Source organism: Condylura cristata, unplaced genomic scaffold (assembly GCF_000260355.1).
Source record: "Condylura cristata isolate star-nosed mole 26May11 unplaced genomic scaffold, ConCri1.0 scaffold00003, whole genome shotgun sequence".
In the NCBI taxonomy this organism is placed as follows: domain Eukaryota; kingdom Metazoa; phylum Chordata; class Mammalia; order Eulipotyphla; family Talpidae; genus Condylura; species Condylura cristata.
Genome location: NW_004567104.1, coordinates 20,902,038 through 20,924,926, shown reverse-complemented (window position 1 = coordinate 20,924,926; position 22,889 = coordinate 20,902,038). Strand labels below are relative to the sequence as shown.

General features: G+C 41.3%; 1 protein-coding gene across 1 annotated transcript in view; it reads left to right on the top strand.

The window, feature by feature from the left end:
- Window positions 1–21,493, top strand: part of LOC101627452 (chromosome unknown open reading frame, human C3orf70) — a 35,789-nt gene extending 14,296 nt beyond the window's left edge. Inside the window, exon 2 of the mRNA XM_004675055.2 lies at window positions 18,091–21,493. Within this exon, the coding sequence (XP_004675112.1) occupies window positions 18,091–18,647 (557 nt within the window). The 3' untranslated portion in view covers window positions 18,648–21,493. The remainder of the gene's footprint in view (window positions 1–18,090) is intronic.
- The last annotated feature ends 1,396 nt before the right edge of the window (window positions 21,494–22,889 follow it).

Here is a 22,889-nt window from a genome sequence, read left to right as displayed (position 1 = left end):
CTAAAGTTTTCTCACAGATCTTATAAGGACAGAATTGAAGGAACTATGCCCTGTATTTTTAAGAGATATGGATGCATAGCTCGGAAAAAATACTAATATTTTCAGGAGAAAAAAAGACAATTAGAAAAATCCTAGATTATGTTTCTATTTGGATTTCCACTGACAAGTTTGGTAATTGTAAAAGAGGTTCTGCTTTAATAAGTGACTGGCAATAAATATTGTTTGTGTTACTGATTTCTGATCTAAAATTGCAGAAGGATGGATTTACTGAATTCTAAAGACTCTTGGACTGTTGTAGTTTGTGTTTTGCCTTTTCACACTTTTACTTTCCTGTACTGACTGACACATGAAATTTAAGTAGTGGTTCTCGATACTGTGTCATTTTGTTACTCAGGGACATTTGACAACGTCTGAAGGCATTTTTGTTTATCACAACTGGAGGGTGCTCTTTACATCTATTAGTGAAGACCAGGAATGCTGCTCAGATTCCTAGAATACATGATAGAATTATCCACAATAGAATTATCTGGTGCAAACTTTTGGAGGTAATGGATATGCATGGGTAGATGGTGGTGATAGTTTCATGGCTATATGCTTATCTCCAAACTTTTCAAGTATACATTAAATATGCACAATATTTTTTGTTTGTCCACCATATCTCAATAACATGATTTTTAAAGAAGAATTTCCTTGCCTAAAATTCACAGTGAGAAACTCTAATTTGCAGCAAGATTTATAAGATTTTGTTTAAAATATAGTCCTAGAGTATAACTTGTAGTGCTACTATTAGCCACTTTGGTCTGCTTTAATAAATATACCATAGATTAGGTGACTTAGATAACAGATAATATATCTCATAGTTATGCAGGCTAGAAGTCCCAGATTAAGTTGTAAGCATGACTGACTTCTGGCTACTCCCAGTTTATGGAGGGCTGCTCTAATGATGTGCCCTCACATATGCCACTGGGACACCTAATATAATCCCTGATACATTGGGAGCTAGGATTTCAACTTATGAATGGAGGAGTGGGCAGAGGCTATAAGCATTCATTCTATAACAGCTGTACTATTTATTTGTTCTTTTGTTCTGAACATTGCCAAATGACACTAAGCAGTTCCTGTATTGTTATCTAATATAGAAAAGGCCTTGTTGAGATCTCTGAGGTGATCCAATAAATAACATTCTCCTTCTTTCACAAATTCTGAATCTGTTGAGAAATAAGACAAGAATAAGTATCTGAATCTGTTGAGAAATAAGACAAGAATAAGTATCTGAATCTGTTGAGAAATAAGACAAGAATAAGTATCACTGTTTCTAACAAAAGCTAAATTAGAGGATGTTCCTTGTATTTGCTGACAGGTGAACTTCCAGATTCCGAACGTCAGAATTAGAAGGGGAATTGCATTGGGACAATTTCCGGTGCACAGACTGTAGATAACTGGGTCAGAACTTCTGTTTTCTGTGGTTGGCTCATTCCCAAGAGACAGAGGGAGCTAAGCCAAGCGAGTAAGGTTTGTTCTTCCAAATTTGTCAACCAGTAAACCATTACCTCATTTGATAGAGTTTGATACTAATTGAGCATCCTGTATGTGGGAGGATACATGAGAGGAAGAGAAGAAGCCTTCCCCATAAAAGTCCTAAAGAAATACTAAGCGTGTAGGATCTGTCCACCCCATGAGTATCTAGCTGCAAAGATTAAAAGGGAACAGCTTTTGTTTTTTTCTTTCTGAATTCCTGTGCATTTACTGTGTCTGATCTATCCATCACTTAGGACAAGGCCAAATGACGACAGCCAAAACATGGAAAAATGAATTCGATTTTTTTGATAAAGTAGACCTTAGGAATGATTTTATCCAATGGATCTCAGTCTTGATTGCACACTGGAATCACTTGGGAGACTTAAAAAATATTGATGCCAGGACATCCTCCCAGACCACTTAAAATACATCTTGGGGGCTAGGACTTGGACACTGCTATTTTGTCAAAAGGCCCTCAAAGGAGTCTGCTGCACAGCCAAGCTCAAGAATCAATAATCCAGCCTCGCCGTCTCATTTTATATCAAAAAACTGAATCCCAGAGAGTTTGCTGGGTTGACTAAGGCTGTAATTAATGAGAGCTGGAGTAAGAAGCTGGCCTTCTGCCTCAGAGTCCAGGGCTTATTGAAAACAAAGCTTTTGGTGGGTCTGTTTGCCACCCCCCTCCTAAATTTCACTTCATTAAAAGAATTTGTGAAACCACATACCAGAAGACTTGGACTATAAAAAGGTGAAAGATGTGTTTGATAAAAAGACAAACATGAACATGGGAGACCTGTGTTTAACCCTGGCTCCTGTGCTAGCTGGCCAAGCCATTGGGCCGCAGTTTCCTTGCAGCACTATTTACAACAGCAAAGTTATGGAAGCAGCCTGAGTGCCCAATGGCAGATTGTGGAGAACTGAATGTATACACCAATGGGATACTGTTCAGCTAGTCAGACAAATGACCGAACTTTGCCATTTGTGGCAACATGGATTCAAATGGAGGGGGTTGCGCCTAGTGAAATAAGGCAGAGGTGAAAGACAAATACCAGGTGCACATGTGGGACATAAAGGAATAAAGAGCAGTTGAAACGAAACTAAACTGCAGAAATCTGACTGCAGAACTGAGGTTCCCAGAAGGTGAAGATGGGAAATGGGAGTAGGGGCCCAGTAGAGTCGGGTGCTGTGTGGCGGCGGTGGGGTTACTGGTGCTTTGATGGTAGGTGTGGTATGTAACATGTATTTGAAGAGGGGTGAGTCTCTGCCCCCAAAACAGCATTGGGCAGCACTGTTATATCAATAAAATAGAAATTTAGACGTAAAGGAAAGGAAAGGTGAAAGCTGAAATATTTCTTTTAAATTTAAGTTTTTAAAAATTTATTTATATATGCATACAGAACTGGGATACAGGCCAGAGGTGCAGGGACGGTGAGAGGATTCACCAGAGACAGAGTGGAGAGTGGAACAGGATGACTGACAAAATGCACTGCCGAGGGGAGCAGTGGGCGGGTCGGGAGAGGTCTGCCATGCCATGTGGGTCACCTCCAGGGCCGGGGATCAAACTCGCACTGAAGCAGCCATGGCCAACTTTGAAGTGCTGGGCACCAATCCGCTGTGCCACCATGGAGAGCCCTTTCTACAGGATTTGTGTACATGTCAAATGACGCTATTATTTTGGAATAAAAATGTTAAACATTTAATTCATTCAGTGACTCAAGTTTAACATGTCTTGAATTTTTTTTTCCTGAATTTACATATTTGGGAATTATCTTAGGAACCATGATTTTTTTTTTATTATGATACTATAAATAAAAATTGCTGATTTTTATTTATAGTATAGTGAGAGTTGGTTTGGTGGTACATAATGAACAAAAAAGAAGCTACTTTAAACATGTTCAATCCAAGAAATAAAGGAAAAATATATATTAAAAATTCAAGAAGTTTCCATTTGTAGTGATGGGGAAGGTGGAAATAGCTGAAGAAAATAGCTTCTGCTGTAGGTGAACGCAATCATTCTAGCTCTATAACTTAATTAATTTAAATTATTTAATACACATGTATATTTGTCCTAAAAGAAAGAAGAGTGAGTCTTCAGTGTTTCTCTCTAGATCACCTCGGATGAGTGGAAGGTGAGCTAAAAGATCCCCTTTTGGATTAGTCTCATCAAGGAATAAGGTCATTGAACCAAAGAGTTGGGTACATTTTCCCCCATTAGTGGAAGTTAAAGTTGGATGTATTTGGTTATATCTCATCCTTATTGCAGGTAAAATTAGTCGAGTTCTTTATTAATCAGGATTCTCCAGGGAAACAGAACCAATAGGAGTGTGTACATATAGAAAGATGTATCACCTTTCTGACATAAAGATAAAGGACCTGACTCAAATAATAGTGACAGTGTGAGTCCAAAATGTGTGGTGTTGTCCTGAGATCCAGGAGAGTCACTGATGATGATGAAGTTCAAAGGCAGCCAGCTTTACTGGAGAATTCCCTCTTGCTTGGAGTGTTTGTTTTTTGCTCTAATCAGACTTTCAACTGGTTGGGTGAAGCTCACCTACATGAAGGACAGTTTGCTTTGCTAAAAGTTCACTGATTTAAATGTCAGTCTCATCCAAAAATGCCTTTCAAGTTGATACATAAAATTAATCATCACACCCACCAGGCAGTAAAATGAGTAGTTTTGAAATTTGTTGTCAAGCAGTAACAATATGTGAATCTTTTTTCTCTGTGGATTCATCCAAATGTTTGCTGTAAAGGAAAATGCTTTCTGCCTTCATTACATTATTTTGTAGCCTTTGAGGTTTTATGGGAAAACTTAATGGATTTTAAAAATTATTAGAATTCATCAGTGAACTCTTAGAGACATTTATTTGCAATAAAATGTGGCCTACTTATATTTCTGACAGAAGCAATAAAAGTCTCACTGATCTTTCTTTGAAACCATCAAGATATCACCTGACATTTTAGGTTCATGGTCTGCAAAGGGTTCACAGAAATTCTACTTGGTTCTTTGTGAGCAAGTTTTTTTTTTTTTTTTCATTCTGCAGTTGGTTTGCCTCTTTCAAGAACAGCTGAGGTTCTCTTTGAACAGCCATCTGCACAGTTAGATAATTCCCAGAATGGTTTCATTTGCTTAGATTAGCCCAGCTAATTCAGAATAACTGCACCTGAACATGCTCCTTCCTTAGCTGTGGGCTGGTGTCCCTGTGAGTATTTTTTTAGCTCCAGCCTGTTCCCTAGAGGCCTGTGGCTTTGTTTCTCTACCAGTCCTGCTTTTTTCCTTTGTAAGTGATAAGTCAGTGATGATTTACAAAACTCATCAAAACCATAGAAATACTACTTGGTCTTAAAATTTTGCCTATATTACCAAGTCTCATCGATGTATTAGTACGCTAAAACGATATACTAGCTTTGGCTAAAGTGCCAAATTCCTACCCACCCAGAGTGGCTGGCAAGCTTCCAAAGTACCCATCGCAGTGCTGGATGGCCTTGGTTCATGTTGAGGACCAGACTGTAACGCCACTCTTACATGTTCCCCAATTTTGGGAGGAACATCATAGGTAATCTGTTTCTTTTCTTAAATGGTTGATTCTGCCTTTTATGTTGCATATTATAAATAGGGAGTGATGCCTCCTTCTTATCCTTTTATTCACTTCCAGAAGTATTCTAGTTTTAGGGAAAAGAACTGTGCTATGCTTTGCCAGTCATGATGCTCTGTTCTCATTCATAAAGTTACTACAGGTTACTCCCAATCTACAGGTGACTCCCAGCCTAACTGTTGTAATTTTTTCAATCTGGAATTAAGATTAACATGTTATTAGTCTATTATGATGGCTACCTCAGATTTTTTTTTCTTGCCTTTTTCTCCCCAGAGAAAGCACTTTTTATTTCAGTAGTTTTATATGTCATTCCTTCAGAGGAGAATACCTGATGGTACTCAGTATGCTTTCTTTGTTTTTCTTAGTGATTTTTGACATTAATTATTTACACAGAAATATTCAAATACAAAGACAATGTTCTTTTAAAAATAGATTTTAGAATGCATTCCTCTGAAATTTTCCAGTATTAATACTAAATTCTCCACTATTAATCAATTTACCCAACTTTAAACATTTAAAGAATTATTAGTATTTAACATGTAACACTTATATCAGGCCTACCTGGGGGATTTTGCAAATTGAATTCCAGACTGCCATAATAAAGTGAAATTGCAATAAAATGAGTCACTTTTTTTTTTATTTCCCAGTGAATATAAAAGTTATGTATACAGTATACTGTAGTGTCTCAAGTGTCCAAAGCATTATCTCTAAAAAACCCAGTGTCTACCTTAATTAAATGTGCGCCAAAACAAAGTGAGCACTTGCTGTTAGAAAAAGGGCTTGATGAATGATTGCTAAAAATTTAGCATTTGAGGCCCTCCCTGGTGGTGCAGCGGGTTAAAGCACAGCACTAAGAAGCTAAAGCCACTTCCACATGAGTTTGATCCCCGCCTGCCCTGGAGGTGACCACATGGCACGGCAGACCTCTCCTGACCAGCCAGCCGCTGCTCCCCTCAGCAGTGTGCTTCGTTGATCTGCTTGTTCTGCTCCCCACTCTGTCTCTGGTGAAGCTTCTCACCACCCCTGAGCCTCTGGCCTGTACCCCAGTTCTGTATGCACAAATACATAAATCTTTTTTTAAAAAATTACCATTTGAAAAAAGCTCAGTATCTGCAAAGTTCAATGAAGGGATGCAAAATAAAATGACATAAACCTGTAATTTTGGTCAGATTTAGATATGTGAACTACTCCAATTTCTTATAGAATGATTAATGCTGTGCTTGTAATTATATGGTATCAGGAGACAGTTCAGGAAAATATCAGCTCTAGGAGACCCCACACCTTCACCTTGGTCACTGAGTCAGTGTGGGCCTAATCTGGAGATGGAAACCATGCAGTAAGTTAGATTGAAAAGAGCTGAAAATAAAGAATCATGAACTCTAAAAATAGGTGACTATCTGATAAAAGGAAACTCAGTGTTGTTCCCTGTGTCTGAGAGGAAATACCCAGAAATGACAAAGATGGAATGAGGTCCCCTCCCCAAGGCTGGGTTCAGACTTTGTTGGAAAAAAATGTAGTTCGGCCCACAGGATAGCATAGACCAGGGAAACGAGCTGCTTTACCCAGGCTATACAGACAGCACTGAGTGTGGAAAGAGGGAGGGAGGGCATGCCACATGTAGGCAGAAGGCCTTTGGCATATTGGTTTCCATGTGGAGAGTGCCACAGAGAGTTACCACAGCCAGTCCAAGAGTCCAAGGTTGCCAAGGAACCTCTTGTTCTGGATCCACAGCTGGGCTCCAACAGCTCTTACACCTGTAGCAAACGGCAGAACCCCTTCCACCTGCAGTGTCCCTCTGGTGCACTCTACTGAGAATGTTCAGCGTCATAGTCACTGTGAAGGAAACATGGTAAAAGATATTGAACATTATCATTCTTTAGGCACATATGTACACATGTACGTATATATACATATATTGTTCACGGTTAAAGGCGGAACCTATATTGAGGAGAAAATGTGTTCAGAGGGAGTTGTCAGGGAGCACATTTATAATTTTATATCCTGGACCTCATATTTACTATTTAGTGTATGCTAACCCTTGATTCCCTGCATATATTTTACAGCCTAACTGTTGTGAAGAAGAGAATAGCCAAGAATAAAGCTCCAGGTTGAATTTTGGTGCTGTCATTTACACCTCCCCATTCAGGAGTCATTGAATGGCTAGTCGGTTATGATGCCGCTTGGCTGTGAAGACTGAATTTGTTACTTCTCAGCCCTAACTCTGAATTCCCAAGTGGCACTGATTTGACATTGGTTGGCCTAATCAAAGGCCTAAGAGAAATGAGAACTAGTTATTACAACTGATTGAAGCAAAATGATGAATATTTTTCATTATGTTGGGAAATAGAAATTATATATGTAAATAATAACTGAATTTTAATTATATCTCGTTGATATTTAGAATGTATTGCCACTGGTTTATACAAAACAAAGTTCAGGAATGCTTTTATAGGTTTATATAAATCTTGCATAATACACAAGATATGTTCCCTATGAAAATAACCTTTTTATTTTTTTAAAGATTTATTTATTTATGCATACAGAACTGGGGTACAGGCCAGAGGTGCAGGGACAGTGAGAGGATTCACCAGAGACAGAGTGGGGGGTGCAGAACAGGCAGATCTATGAAATACACTGCTGAGGGGAGCAGCGGGCAGGCGAGGAGAGGTCCTGCCTTGCCATGTGGGTCACCTCCCTGGCCAGGTATCGAATTTGTGAAGTAGCTGCAGCTAGCTTTGTAGTGCTATGCTTTAACACGTTGCACCAAAACGTGGTGGGCCCAAAAACAACCTTTTATAAAGAAACTTTTAAAGTTTAAATAAACTACTACTGAGCTACTAAGGGCTTCAAGACCTATTTCTCTTCCATCAGCCAGATTGGTTAGCATTCTTTTCTTGTGAACTCTTTATAGCCAGTTCTGTAGATAAAGGTGATAGCCGTCTTATCGCACACTGCTTCCTTTGGCTTTAGTCTGTCAGGAATGTCTGTCCACTGGATTCATGTCTGTGTGTGATGTGCTTAGGACCTGAGAAGCTGGGCAGCCGTGCGTGGCTGGACTGGCATGCCCGTCCTCATGGTCTGGGTTTCCACTTTGGCTGCTGCTGCCCAGAGGGAGTTTCTTTGTTCTCAAAAATAGATTTTTTTTCCTAACTGCAGTTGTAGAGATCTGTTGTTCAGTCTGCTAATTCAGCCCATGCCCCAGTGATTTTTGCAGAGAAAGACAGGAGCTGAGATGGTCTCATAAAATGCCCCTAAGTTCAAGACTTGTTATAAAGAAATCAAAGGTAATGGCTGTCATCACCATTGCCACCATCATCATCCATCCTAGATAATGCAGCTCTTCTCACTTCAGAATGGTCCATAGTCAGCCACATTCCCACTAACTCCCCTTTCCTTCTGCCAAGCTTCTTTTGCAGCGTGTGGACTGCAGGCTGTGGGCATCTGCTCCCTGCCGGCGAGCCTCTGTGTGCTGCCAGCAGCCATCTTTTTCTCTTTGAACATATGGTTTTCATGCTTCATCTCACCTTTAGCGACCTTTTCCCGGGAGAAAGCTCCCTCGGCTCTCTCGTTTCTAACCAATTACTGTATTAAAGTAGCATTGCAGAACAGATTTAAGTAGATAGGTAGGACTTTTCCAGAATATGTAGAAAGAGGGAGACATTTTCAGTCCATGAAAACTTCATTTTGCCACCTAAAAGAACTGAGAATCTCAGCGAGTTCCCACTCTTGCCTTTTTCCCACTCTGGCCTATTTTAGCCAGTCTTACTTGTAAGGTTGTCTCTGAGCTCTCTGGCCCTAGAAGGGGCTCTTTCCCAGTGGAACTGTCTGTGTCTGCATGTTCATGGAGCTCATTGAGCCACTCTGTGGGGCTCTATCATACCCACTCCCCCAGGGCCAGGGGAGTGCTCCTGCCTTGTATAGGTTGAAAGTGGCTCTTTCTCTGCTTCCTCTGATCTCTTAGCTGTTTGACTTGAGTCCAGGTCTGAGTCCAGAAACTGAGAGGAGGTGATAGCGTGATTGTTAAGTCTGTTTAGTGCTTTAAATTAGCCTTATCTATGCCCATTCCATGAGAAAACCAGGAAATCACAAGCAAGTAGAAAAGCAAAACTGGTCTTCTTATTCTCTCCTTAAAAAGTCAGTGTCTTTGTGTAATATAAACTCCAATCTGCGCACCTCCAGGGGCTGAAGTCAGTGCTATCAAGTTATCTGCAGCCACTGCAGCACCCAGTCCCTGGCCAAAGAGCTGACCCACATGGCACAGCAGACCTCTCTTGTCTGACCTGCTGCTCTCCTCAGCAGTGTATTTCAGTCGATCCATCTTTTCTGCTCCCCACTCTGTCTGTGGTGAATCTTCTTACCCCACACCTCTGGCCTACACCCAATTATTGTATGCATACATAAAAATCAATCAATCAAACAGATCTCCAGTCCTTGATATGGCCTCAAGATCCCTGCCTGGTCTGGACTGCACCAGCCCCACCTCTTATCATTCTCCCTCCTGTTCATCTCAGCCACTCTGGCTTTTCCCCTCCTTTGCCTCAGTCCTGAGGCTCCAGAGGCCATATATCAATACCTTCTCAGGTATGTCTTTCCTGATCTCTTCCCAGCCCCATCCAAATCATGCATCTCACATATAATTCCTAATCACTGATTTTGTCATTTCTCCCTATCACTTGTTTTTTCTTTTTGCATTTGTTTTAAAATATTAAATGAAGTGTCTGGGTTAAAAACAGTCTTATGCGGGGCCCTCCCTGGTGGCGCAGCGGGTTAAAGCACAGCACTGAGAATCTAAAGCCGCTTCCGCATGAGTTCGATTCCCGCCTGCCCCGGAAGGGACCACATGGCGTGGCAGACCTCTCCTGACCCGCCCGCTGCTCCCCTCAGCAGTGTACTTCGTCGATCTGCCTGTTCTGTTCCCCACTCTGTCTCTGGTGAAGCCTCTCGCCGCTCCTGAACCTCTGGCCTATACCCCAGTTCTGTATGCACAAATAAATAAATCTTTAAAAAAAAAAAAAAACAGTCTTATGCAACTTAATGACAGGATATGTCCTGAGAAATGCATTCTTAGATGCTTTCCTCATTGTATGGCTGTCACAGAGTGTACTTACACAAACCTAGATGATGCGGCCTGCCGCCCACCCGAGTGAAAGCCTGTTGGGACAGCTATTGTGTATGGGCCCATCATAGGACGAAATGTTACGTGATGTGTGATTGTACAGCAGAGCAGTTCAGCACCTTTGAATTTACTGCAGTAGGATTAAGGCCTGTAATGAAATATGTATTTTTTGTGATTATTTGTTCAAAAAAATATCTCTTTCTCGACTGATGACCATAAGTACAAGGTTGTAGTCTGTCTGCTTGCTATTTCAGCCCTGTGTTCCCAGCTCAGTACCTGAACACATAATTGCAGGTCAGGAAATATTAGATCAAAATGGACTGAAAGCAGATGTGAAGTACATTTGTAAGGCCCGGGTGGGTAGGTTGGTATAAAGGTATGATGATGGGGGACTATGGTCAGAGAGTTTACAGGCTGTGTGGAGTCAGATAGATGGGTGGATACAGGGCATTCTTGAGCCTCGGGACTAGGGTTCATGGGCCTGGCATGTCCAAAAGGCAGAAAGGCTTGTGTGGCTGAGAGACCCACAGGCTCCGGTGTTCTCTAAGTCCAATAACACAATGTTTTCCACTTGAAAGGTAGATATTGGGGTCCTCCCTGGTGGTGCAATGGGTTAAGCACAGCATACAAAGCTAGAGGCAGCTGCTTTAGCACAAGTTCAATCCCTGGCCAGGGAGGTGACCTACATGGCACAGCAGACCTCTCCTGGGCCACCCGCTGCTTCCCTCAGCAGTGTACTTTGTCAGTCTGCCTGTCCTGCTCCCTAATGTGTCTCTGGTGACTCCTCTCACCCTTCTGCATAACTGGCCTGTACCCCAGTTGTGTATGCATAAATAAATAAATCTTTTTAAAAAAGGTAGATATGGCTAACACTTTTACATTGATAATATAAACATAGGAATAGTAACAACTGGATAAAAGTCAAACAGCAGAATCAGAATGAAATCGGGTGTGTTTGCCTGTGGGACCTAGGGACCTGCCACCTTCCAGGATGTTTCCCGAATTTCTGCCTCTGCTCAGCTGTGTGACTTTGGATCAGAACATCAGACTTGAAAAGCCACAGCAGTCCTCTGAAGTTCTATCATCTGTCCTCTTTCCTGTCCATCTGTATTTCCTTACCAGACTTAAACTCTCTAAAATCTGTCTTTTATCATTGTCTCGTCTGTAATCTTCAGTGGTTCTCCATTGTTACCAAAATGGTACTGAACTCGGGTCCAGTCAGACATGAGAGGCAGAAGTTAGGAAAGTAAAAGTTTATTCAGGACCAATACTCTGAGGATTTAGCCAGACTGTTGTCCCGAGAAATCACCTCAAATTCTGAGTCCAGGAGCGGGGTGTTTAAAGAGGTTTGAGGAATGACATTTGCCTATTTATGCAATGTTAGTTTTTGCAGAGGTCATCTCTGGGCTCCTGGGCCTCATCCCCAGGACTGCTGTGTGGCTGGTCGCTCTTGTCATCCAGGTGGAAATCCTGGTGTCAAAGTCTCTGTGGTGGTCTGTTAATAAAAACCTCAAAGACATTTTTGTTCATTTCATTTCACTGTTCAAAGGAATTAGTAAAACAGCATTTGACATAATTAATCATTTTCTCATGAAAGTTTGCCAACGGGAGGGAGAGCCAAGAGTAACAGGTGAAGTAGCACAGACAGCTACTGCGATCTGGAGCCTCTGCTTTTGGGGCAGGAGGTGCCCCCAAAGAGGGGTACCCTATTTCAAAAATATGAACATGTTGGCCTAGCATTCTAGGCCCCTCAGTCGTCTTCACGAACATTTATTGCCGTTTTTGCACTCTTGCTCAACCCGTTTTGAAGACCAAGTGCCAAATCAACATAGTCCTGCTCTGAAACTGGCCCAGAGTGGACCTTTTTGCTCCAGGGCTGTATCTTTTAACAACCATGTAAAATCCTTGGGAGAAGCCTGGAATTCTATTCTGCTGTTTGGTTAATAGCCAGTGTACGTTCTTGTAGTTTTACTCAATTCTGGTTTTATTTGTACTTTGTTTTTTATCTTCAACTTCCCAATTTGACTGGAAACTCCTTAAAAGTGTGGCTACTTTTCCCATAGTGTCTGATTTAATAGTATAAACATGGTATATGGTCAATAGTTATTTATTAAATGAATAAGTAAACCTTACTTCTGTTTCACTGGGGTTTTGCCTACATGAATGTGATGTGTTCTACGAAACTGAAAAAGGTTTAACAGTTTGAAAAGTGAAGAAATTAGGATTTTGCATAAATTTCTGATTGGGAAGGTCAGCATATTGGGCAATATATGAATTTTAAATATTCGTATAGACGCAAGTGCAAAAATATTGGTATGCTAGCTTCCAAATGAAATAGGGTAGATAGAGACTAAGGCTGTAAAAATTATTGGTTACAATAAATGTCATGTTCTTTTTGCTTTTAGTTGGTGATATGCTACTCTACTTAGTAAATAATTCACATTGCAGATATAGCTGTATAAGAATATTTAACATTACTTTCAAAATAATGAATGCCCTTGGGAACACCATCAATATAATTATAGTTCACTGGATAAAATCAAACTGAACTGTGGATGCAGTTTGCCTTTGGCCACTCAGTTTTATTTTTTTCCAGTAGATTTACCTTTCTAATTACACTTTGCTTAGGCTAATTTTTAGATTACTTTGTATTCCTTAAAAGCAGTGTACTTAATGTGTCAAGAGGACACATATTTCACAGTCATAAAACTGTCTGTAAAAGCAAAATGCCCATTTCCCCCAAAAGATCTTTTTTAGAACCAAAATTCACAACTAATCCTTAAAAACAGAATAGTTTGACAAGCTGCATACAGTAGCTTAGCAAGGCATAAAAATTATTTTCTACATCTACGTTTGGTTGTTTTTTTCCTTTTCCCTTTGTACTCTATGACCAAAACAACAAAGCCAAACAAAAATTCCTGCAATGGAGTCTATCTGTTACGTATGTACACTGTGTTACAAGTTGGAATGTTAGCTGAAGTTAAAGGTAGAGAATGACACTGTCAGCTGATAAAAGCATGATCTAAACCTAGTTATTAATGAACTACCTGGCAAATAACAGAGGATGTCACAAGATCTAGGTTCTAAAACTGATGTCCGTGTTGTCACGAAAGTAGCTTGCGAAAGTAGTTACTCTTGTCTCTCTCCCCTGCTCTGAAGAATCAGGATGAGGGCATACATATTTTCAGTATCCTACCAAGGATTTGTGAGGAATGTATGTACTGTATATTAATGTTAAACACCAAAGGGAAGCACAAACAGAATTATGAACCAAAACTTTAAAAGAATACTGGAATTATTTACCGGTTTTGCCTGGTCTTTAGTTGAGAAACCACTTGTTAAAGTGTTAAGGTTCCCTGAAGAAAAATGGGATATATGAAATTTATTTTTCAGTTATTGATCATAGTTAATATTTGTGATCTTAGTCAATGTTGTTAATCAGGTTGACGATTAAGAAAGTGGTTTCACTGTTTGGAGGTTCCTCAAACTGCTAAACATGGAGCTTCCCTACGACCCAGCAATCCCACTCCTAGGTATCTACCCAAAAGACACAAAAACACTGATTGAAAAAGCAATAAACTTATTGTTTATTGCTGCTTTATTTACAATTGGAAAAACATGGAAGCAGCCCAAATGCCCAAAAGTAGATGACTGGATAAAAAAGATGTGGTACATATACACAATGGAATATTACTTAGCAACCAAAAAAGAGAAACACATGTCTTTTGCAGCAACTTGGATGGAGCTGGAAAAGATCATGCTTAGTGAGATAAGCCAGAAAGAGAAAGAAAAATACCGGATGGTTTCACTCATAGCAGGAGTATAATGGACCAGGCGAGAAAATATCAAAAATAATGAACAACCATGTACCAGAGACATTTTGTGGGGGTGGAGTGGGGAATGGGATCAAAAATGGGGGGAGGGAGGGAAATGCACGGGACTATGGTGGTGGCACACGGGTGATTTGGTGATGGGAAACCCGCGGGGATTACAATCGAGATGGAAAAAAAAATGTGCAAAATGATGTAAAAATAAACTTTTGGGAAAAGAAAAAATAATAGAATCAAACAGAAATAAAATAATTATAAAAAAGAAAAAAAAAAGAAAGTGGTTTCAGCTCCCTTGGAAAAGAGTGCAGATAGATTAATGGGTTTGCGAAGTGTATTTTTATTTTGATGTTATTTTTAACATGAGTGTTAAATACTGTGTGAAGTTTTGTCTTCACTTTGCTATGGGTGAGTTTTATGAGTGATTGAATGAGTCATTAGTAAACTAAGATTTGACTTCACAGGGTTATTTTAAGACCAAACTGAAGAATGTGTGTAAATTTTTAGAAGGAGCTAGATACAACGAAAGCTCCTTGGAGAAATGGGTAAGGCGAGTAGAGGATGAGCCAATGACACTTTCTGGTGCCAGAAAGTAAGAAAGTTCCCGGAAAGGGAAAAAAGGAGCTTGGGCATGTTGAATGGACACAGGAGCTGACTTGAAGAAGCTTCTAAGAGCTAAATCTGAGACAAGCTGAGCAACCAAATAAGTAGCAGTGGTAGCAGATTATAATTCAGTGAGTAAAATATCTATGTATCCAAGCTTATATAAGTAAGTACCTGCACAAATAAATGAGGGAGAAGAGCAGCTCTTGCTCACATGCAATTCTAATTAAACAAGGGGATGGAAATAGAAAGCCAGTGTTTGGCAAATGCCGTAAAGACTTTCGCACACCAGAGCCACCTATGCATGCTAAACTCAGTAGATGAAAGCAGGATGAAAAACAGGATATTTGTGTAGTCTAAAAATATCTCTTCACACAATATGCAGTAATTTCAAAGAGAAATACTAACTTTACAGTGGGGGAACCTTGACAGATACTATATTAAACAAGGGTTCAAAGTTAACATCTAATGGCTAGATCAGTAGCATGTGTTCCTGATGTAATGCACTGAAAAGGGTGCGGTGTCAATTACTTGTTTTAAATATATTTTACATATACAAAATTAGAGGTTTACTTGCAGTTTGAAGAAAAACACAGAGATCCCATGTTCCTTAACCACTTTTGCAACACACTAGTTGGTTCATAACCAAGATGCAGCAGTGACAGCCACATCACGGGCCTTCCCGTCGGCACAGGGACCCTCGTATTGGCTTCAGTAGTCACACCCTTTTTTAAAAATTGGGTTGGTTTCTTATTTTTTAATTGACTCAGAATGTATTTTGAATCCTTTGCAGTTTCCCCTGCAGTCTCTTAATATAGCGATTTATAACAATTGATTATTTAATTATAAAATACACAAAATATAAAAGTCACCACCATTTTCAAATGTGTGTAGTTGAGGGTATTAACCACATACTCATTGCTGTCCAGCCGCTGCCACCACCATCAATCTCCAGAACTCTTTCTATGTGGCAAAACAAATTATTCTCATTAAACAACTTCTCATTCTCTCTTCCCACCTAGCCTCAGGCAGGTGCTGTTCTCCTTCCTGTCTTTATGAATTTGCCTTCTCTGGTTGGCTCATGGAAATGCACTCATTTGGTGCTTGTCTTTTCATTCACGTTATAACGTGGATTTCCTTACTCTTCAAGGCTGAATAATATTCCGTCATGTGTATATACCACACTTGTTTATCTGTTCCATTATCAAGTATTAGTAGAACTTGGGTTTCTTTCACCTTTTTGGCTATCATGAATAATGCTGCTAAAAACACAGTTGTTGAGTATTTTTTCAAGATTCTGAATGGGGTGTATCCCCAAAAGTGTAATTGCTGGAGCCTATGATAGCTAGAGCTTTCTTTTACTCTCCTATTTTGCTCGTTTTCAAGACCTGAGTCTCTTTGAGTACCTTTTCTGTTTAGAGATTGTAAGTTTTTAAGAGTTCCCATCTATTTCTTTCCTTCCTGAGGAGGATTGTTCAGAGACCAGAGTTTAGTGGTTATTGAATTTTGTGGCTTCAGTGGCCAGAAACCTTTTTGCTCCAACCCTTCCTGTTGCAAAACTGTTAGTACACTTTATTTCTTGGTAGGTACAGTAGAGTAGACATAGTAAAATTGTTCTGATTATTCAGCATCTTGTAGAGCTGCATTCATAGTTTAGTGAAATAGAGTAGAAGTTATGGGGATTGGAGCAAAGTACTAACCTCTCTGGATTCATTACAATACTAAATCCAGATATGGTTTTAATATTTGAGTTAATAATCAAATAAAGTAGCATATTATCATATAATGGGTAATTGAAAGATGTTCATTAAACTTGTTTCTCATCTGTCTTTTTCTTTTCTATGCTTTCTGGGTATCTGCATCTACCTATGTACCCCCCATCTGGACCCATCGGGCTGCCCCCCTCACTCTGAGCAGGCACATATGTAACCTGTAGAAGGAGATGGGATCTGGGACCAGTATGCATCCTCCTCTCCCTGCTCTATTTCTCTATTTCCTTGACTATATTTCAGGGATGAAAAAAAGAGCTTTGGAGGTCAGAGGATTAGAGAAGAAAAGGAGGTAGGATAGAGAAGAAGAGGAAAAGCAAAGAAATTATGCCCAAAGAAAGGGAAAAAAGGGACGGGGTAGTGAGAAAGCTGGGGGGAGGGGGGTAGTGAGATGGGTGAGTAGGAACGGTGGTTCGGGAAGTTTCCTAGATTCCCTCCATCTTTGGACCAAGTATTGCCCTGAGCCCTCTGAGTCTGAGGATCAATTGTTAGGACCCTGCTGTGGCTGCGGCAAGTGGTAACTAAACCCCAGTTCGCTTTGCCTAGGAAGAATTTAATCGGTGTTACAGCCATTGTTGCCTGAGCGGCTGCTAGCCACAGCCCCTGAACTTAGGGGCCGCTAGCCCACCAGCCAGTAGGAAAAACCAAACCTTCACTCTGAGTACTTTGCGCACCACTCTGTGGGCTGAAGGGAGTCGCCCCCTGAGTTCTCCAGGTTCCTTCTCGGCTCCTGACTGGACATTTTGAGTTTCCACCCAGCCTCTAATGCTGGGGCTTGGAGGGGAAGCTGGAGGTCTACCTTTTTTCCCCTTCAGCTGATCATGCCCCAGTACTTGGGGGTTCTATGCAGGGAGGTTCTCTCTATGATGGGTTTTTACTTATCTGTTTATTAGACTATTAGGTCTTTATGATCAGAGCTCAGAGCGGTGGTGGGGGAGGAGGCTTGGAGATAAGGTTTCCTAGAAACACTTAGAAGGTCACACCACATATACTGGTCCTTTGCTTTTGCTTAGCTCAGATTGCACAGTGCCAGTAGAGTTGGTGCCAGGAAATCTGTGTAGGCTGCTGATGAATTTTGGGTCTTGAAAGAGGTATTTCACACCCCAAACCTTTCCCATTTCTGACGTTGAGGGTGGCAAGCACTGCCCTGTAGGCTGTTACCCATTTAAGTGTGTATGCGTGTGTTTTGGTCAAATACAGAGATCCAAACTGTGTTTCATAGTAAATTGGTATGTATCCCAATGTATCCTCCAGTATGCAAATGTACATTACACAATGGTTGAAGATTAAAATGGAATTACAATTTAAATTTTTCTTTTTAATAAGTTGTGTCTTTATGCATCAAATCATGGATATTCTTTATTCTAGTATGATGGCTAAAGCATTTAGACTTTCCACCCAGCGCTGCACAGGCAGTCTCAAACATAAGTGAAGATTTGTAAAGTGTGTTGAGTTTCTTAGATGAAAACACCTTGGTTTTGTGCATCATGCCTCATTTTTAATTGATATAACAATGTTGAGCGATTCTGTTACTGCTTTCAAGATGTTACTGAAGTATTTTAAAAAACATTCTGAGTCTTCAGAAAAGAACCCAGTCAGGGCTGCGTTATGTCACTTGTATCATACTTAGATTCCCATCACCTGTTTTGTGTTCCCCCCAGGCAAATACGTGTATCAGCCTATGACCCCTGTGGAACAGCTTCCAAGCACTGAGATTCCTGCGAAGCCTCGGGAACCCACAAACACCATCCAGATTTCAGTCTCACTCACTGAACACTTTTTGAAATTTGCATCGGTCTTCCAGCCTCCCCTCCCCCCAGATTCTCCCAGGTACTGTATGATTTCAGACCTCTTTATCGACAACTACCAGGTTAAATGTATTAATGGGAAGATGTGTTATGTGCAGAAGCAGCTGGCCCCACCTTCCCACAAAATGAGCCCCCAGGAGGTCTCTGCACACAATGCCTTAATTTCAAAAGAGAGCAATACGCCAAAAATAGATCACTGCTCTTCTCCCTCAAGTTCTGAGGACTCTGGGATCAATGCAATTGGGGCTCACTATGTGGAATCTTGTGATGAGGATACGGAAGAAGGAGCAGAACTGAGTTCAGAGGAAGATTACAGTCCGGAGAGCAGCTGGGAGCCCGACGAGTGCACCCTTCTTTCCCCCTCACAGTCTGACCTGGAAGTGATCGAGACCATAGAAACCACCGTGTGAGGTGGCGGAAGCCCCGCTCCCAGCCCCACGGAGCTTTTGTACTTTTGTCTGATGGATCCTTTTTCCGATGCCGTTGGTATTTTCTACCCCTCACACCCATAGCAGTTCAGTGGTCTGCTGATTAGTTTCACTCTCCAATTAGTCTTATAACTAAGACATTCTTTTCTTATGAACAGTTTTCTTTTGTACCTTACTTTCTATGTAGCATCTGGTGTCATGAACTGTGACCCAGCCTTAATTTCAGTGGGAACTTTGAAAGGGATGAAGTGATGATCAGAGGATCATTGACCAGGTTGAGGAGCTACCCAGAGCGAATAAGACAGTTTTCTAAAAAGCCAGTTCTTCACAGAAACACTCTGGCGTTCCTTTCGGGGGGTTTTATGGGCAGCCCCTGCCCAGCCTGTGCCCTCTGGGAACCAGCTCACGTAAGAGAACAGAGTGTGCCCTGGCTGCTGCCGTGCGTCCCTCTACCCCTCTCCGTCCCACCGGCACTCGTTCTGGGCCCGTGTCGCCTTGGCTTGCTTCCAGAGGCTCCTGGAGGCGAGCTTGGTCTCTGGTGATGACCAGTGTCTCCACAACCCTTCATGACGTGGGCCTGAACTAGATCTTCATTTAAGAAGAGGGGGCGTCTTTAGTTCATGCTCAGTCCAGCTCCAGCGAGCACAGGGCACTGTGGACCCCCAAGAGTGGGCCCAAAGTCCAGTGGGGGTGGTGGGGGAGGTAACGCAGGTAGCGCTTAGCCCGGCCTGGCTGGGGCGGGGTTGCAGCATTTGAGTAGGCCCCTCAAGTGGGTTCCCCCACCATTTCCCTGCTTTTTGTAGTTGTTCCTCAAGCCTGGGGAACTTTTTTGGAAGTTACATAGGTATTAATTATATTTAGGAAGCAGCCACATCGACGTCTTAAGAGAAAATAAACCAGTCATAGTTTTAGTTAGCATGGAAATGCTAAAGACAGCAGTCCTTTAGGGATTAGGAATGAATCTAATAGGTTTGATTAACTCTGCTTCATTTGGTTGTATGAAGCATTAGAATGGCTTAGGTGAGAAATGGATTAGAATTCAGTATGATGCATGGATTTTTATGCAGATGCAATAGCAGTTGAAATAGTTTGCTGCTAAGTCAGGAGAAAATATTTTGTGTAATATCCGTTCACTTTACTACAGTAATAGTCATAGTCTGTTGTCTTCTTTTCTCATGCACACAAAATAGCCACTAATTCTCTCTTATTTAGGGCTCTTCAAAATTTTACTTCTAATCTCCATTTATAGGGGATATTCTTGTGTGAGTCGGTTATCTGCCATTTCTCCAAGTCTGCTCTCAACAAGGCATAGTTAACAGTTCAGGAAAAGTAAAATATGACCTAGCGGGCCGGGAGCCGTCAGTCGGGGAGACTCTTCTGTCCTGAGGCACGTGCCCGCTCTGTGGCACCGTCGCACGCACCAGCCCACGGCACGCCTCTTCCATGGCACACTCATTTGTGTCTTAGGAACTGAGAAGAGGCCTGGCCTTTTCCTCCCGAAGCTTCCGCTTGGCAGCCTTTGCCAGTCACTCCCGGCAGAACTTGCCTCCCCAGGGTTATGTGTAGTTCAAGTGATCGGCTAGAATGTTCTGTTAGGCTTAGGAGCCCAAAACATCGCAGGGTTTAGAAAGCAGAACATGTGTATTCCTTTGAACACAGTGTTCGTCAAAGCTTTTCTGCGTTAGACGAGAATGCAGCATGAAGTTTTCACTTACTAAAATGAAAGTCTCAAGAAGTCACACCAAGAATGTGCTGAGAAGAACTCTAGGAACTGCAGGCTACAGAAGGAAGGTGGAGGCGGGGTGCAGGGACGGGCCCCCCGACCTGACCTGCCCCAGTGGCTTGGGGACAGCTGGTGAGCCCGCCTGTGTGCTCATTGTCCCTGCACAGAGACCAACCAGAGGCTTCGGACAGCCCACGGCCTGCAGCCAGCTCTCGAGGGCGCTGGCACCGCCTACCCCTACACTCAGGGTGAGCTCACTGCGCCCTGGGTCTGCGCCAGCGCCCTCTGTACACTGTTCCTGACAGTGCCCTACTTGAGGGTCTACTTTCCTGCCCACTGAACTAACTGGAGGCCACCGAGGCCTCCAGAGCCTGTATCAGTGTCTGCGGCTCTTGCCTAGGTTTCTGTTTTTTAACCTCCTGAACTGCCATTCAGACTAGCCACAATTTTAATGGAATTTTTGGACGTTATAATGGTTGATAATCTCTTTAAATATTTGCACAATCTCTTTATAATTAAAAATTCACTAAACGTCACTTAGTGTTACCTACTTTATAGAATGGAGATGTTTATTGGATTCTAAATATCAGATGCTCCTGGCTCTCAAAATAGCCCTTTCTAAACAAGCACAAACAAGAATTTTTTTTTTTATCCTAGCACAGTCAATATAATTCTCTGAAAATCATACACGACTGAATCAGATATATTTCTTCTTGCTTGTATTCCAAAAGCAACGGATAAGGGAGATAAACCTGTGTGTACTTTCATCATAAATTGTAGGCCTATTCTGTTCTATATTACATAAAAGAATTTCTCTGTAATCCCAATATTATATTGCTCATTTGTGTAAGCATATTTATAGGCACTTTAGAAAATGTTTAGACTGCAATATGTACTATAGACATCAAACACAATCATGTCAGTAGCTTTTTGGTTAATATTTGTACAGCTGATAATTTGGACCTGTCTGCTCTCTTGGAGCAAAGGGCTGGGTGGTGGGGTTGGAGAAACTGCTTTCCTGGCTTTCGTGGGGCCTTGCACCATCCCCACTTTTTTTTTTTTTTTTAAGATTTATTTATTTGTTCATACAGAACTGGGGTACAGGCCAGAGGCTCAGGGTCGGCGAGAGGCTTCACCAGAGACAGAGTGGGGGGCAGAACAGGCAGATCAACGAAGTACACTGCTGAGGGGAGCAGCGGGCGGGTCAGGAGAGGTCTGTCACGCCATGTGGTCACCCCCGGGGCAGGCGGGAATCGAACTCATGCGGAAGTGGCTTCAGCTTCTCAGTGCTTTAACCCGCTGCGCCACCACACCATCCCCACTTTTTAAAAGTTGATGTTCAACCTGTTTGAGTAGAAGGGAGAAGATAAGGGAATTTAGATCTAACCAAAATTTGTTTTAGAATTTTCAAATTGCTCATGACTTTGCTGAGGAATGACAAAGCACTTAAAACGCTTCTAGCATTTGAACAAATAAGGCTTCATAATCTAATCTAGGTATTTTTTACCTTATAATTTTCAAGATTTAAAATGAGAAAACCCCAAAAGGAAAACAGTTGTTTTCTTGGAAAACGGAGCTTTGTGGTACAAGGTAATCCAATAGAGACGGAGGAACCAGCACTGACCACGAACTTGTTCTCCTGAAGTCCTTTTTGGAGGTGATACAGGATGTGACTCCATGTCGGAGATGGTAGTTTGATTTCATAATCTCCCCTTCTTGGCCTATTCGAACATCACAGTTCTTTAGGGACTAATCATAACAATTATTTCATGCAAATTTTGCTACTTGGGTAACAGGATGCAACCAGATAATTTAGAAAGCCATCAAAATACCCAGATCCATTTGGAGATACAAATAATACTCGGTAAGGGGAAATAAAAGCACAAGTTAAAATAATATTTATAGAGTTGACTCTTGATTATTTTACCTTGTTTGCAAAATTTTATTAATGTTTTGTTTTTTTACATGAGGAAAACAATACTTTAACAGTTATCTTTCTTATCCCCTCACCTCTAAAGGAGGCATGAGCCAGAATTAAAGAGGCCAGTGTATTTTAGGCTTCTCGGTGGTCTGTGACTGTGTCCCTCCATTGAGAAGGGGAGAAGAAAGTGAGAATTCTACTTACTTTATCAGTGCTGAGAATTCCAGAGAGGCAGTATTCCTCGCATCCAAACACAAATACAAGGGGCACTTTCGCAAACTTAATTTTGGAATGATATGCCTTTTAAAACTCTACCCGTCACTCCTTTCCTTAGGATGGATGATTGAGAGCTGACTCTATCGGAAGAGAGCTCTGTTTCTGCTAGTGCTTTGAGTTCTTTTTTGCTGTAAGGTTGAAGCAGTGCTCTTAATATTCTGAGCAGGTCTGAAAGCAAGTCATCGCTAGAGGTTTAATGTTGAGCTGCTATATCATCATGCTCATGAACACTTTTTAAAGCTGTCTATACCTTGCAATATTCACTTACTATGCTATTTTTTAAACCTGTCTATTTGAAACACAA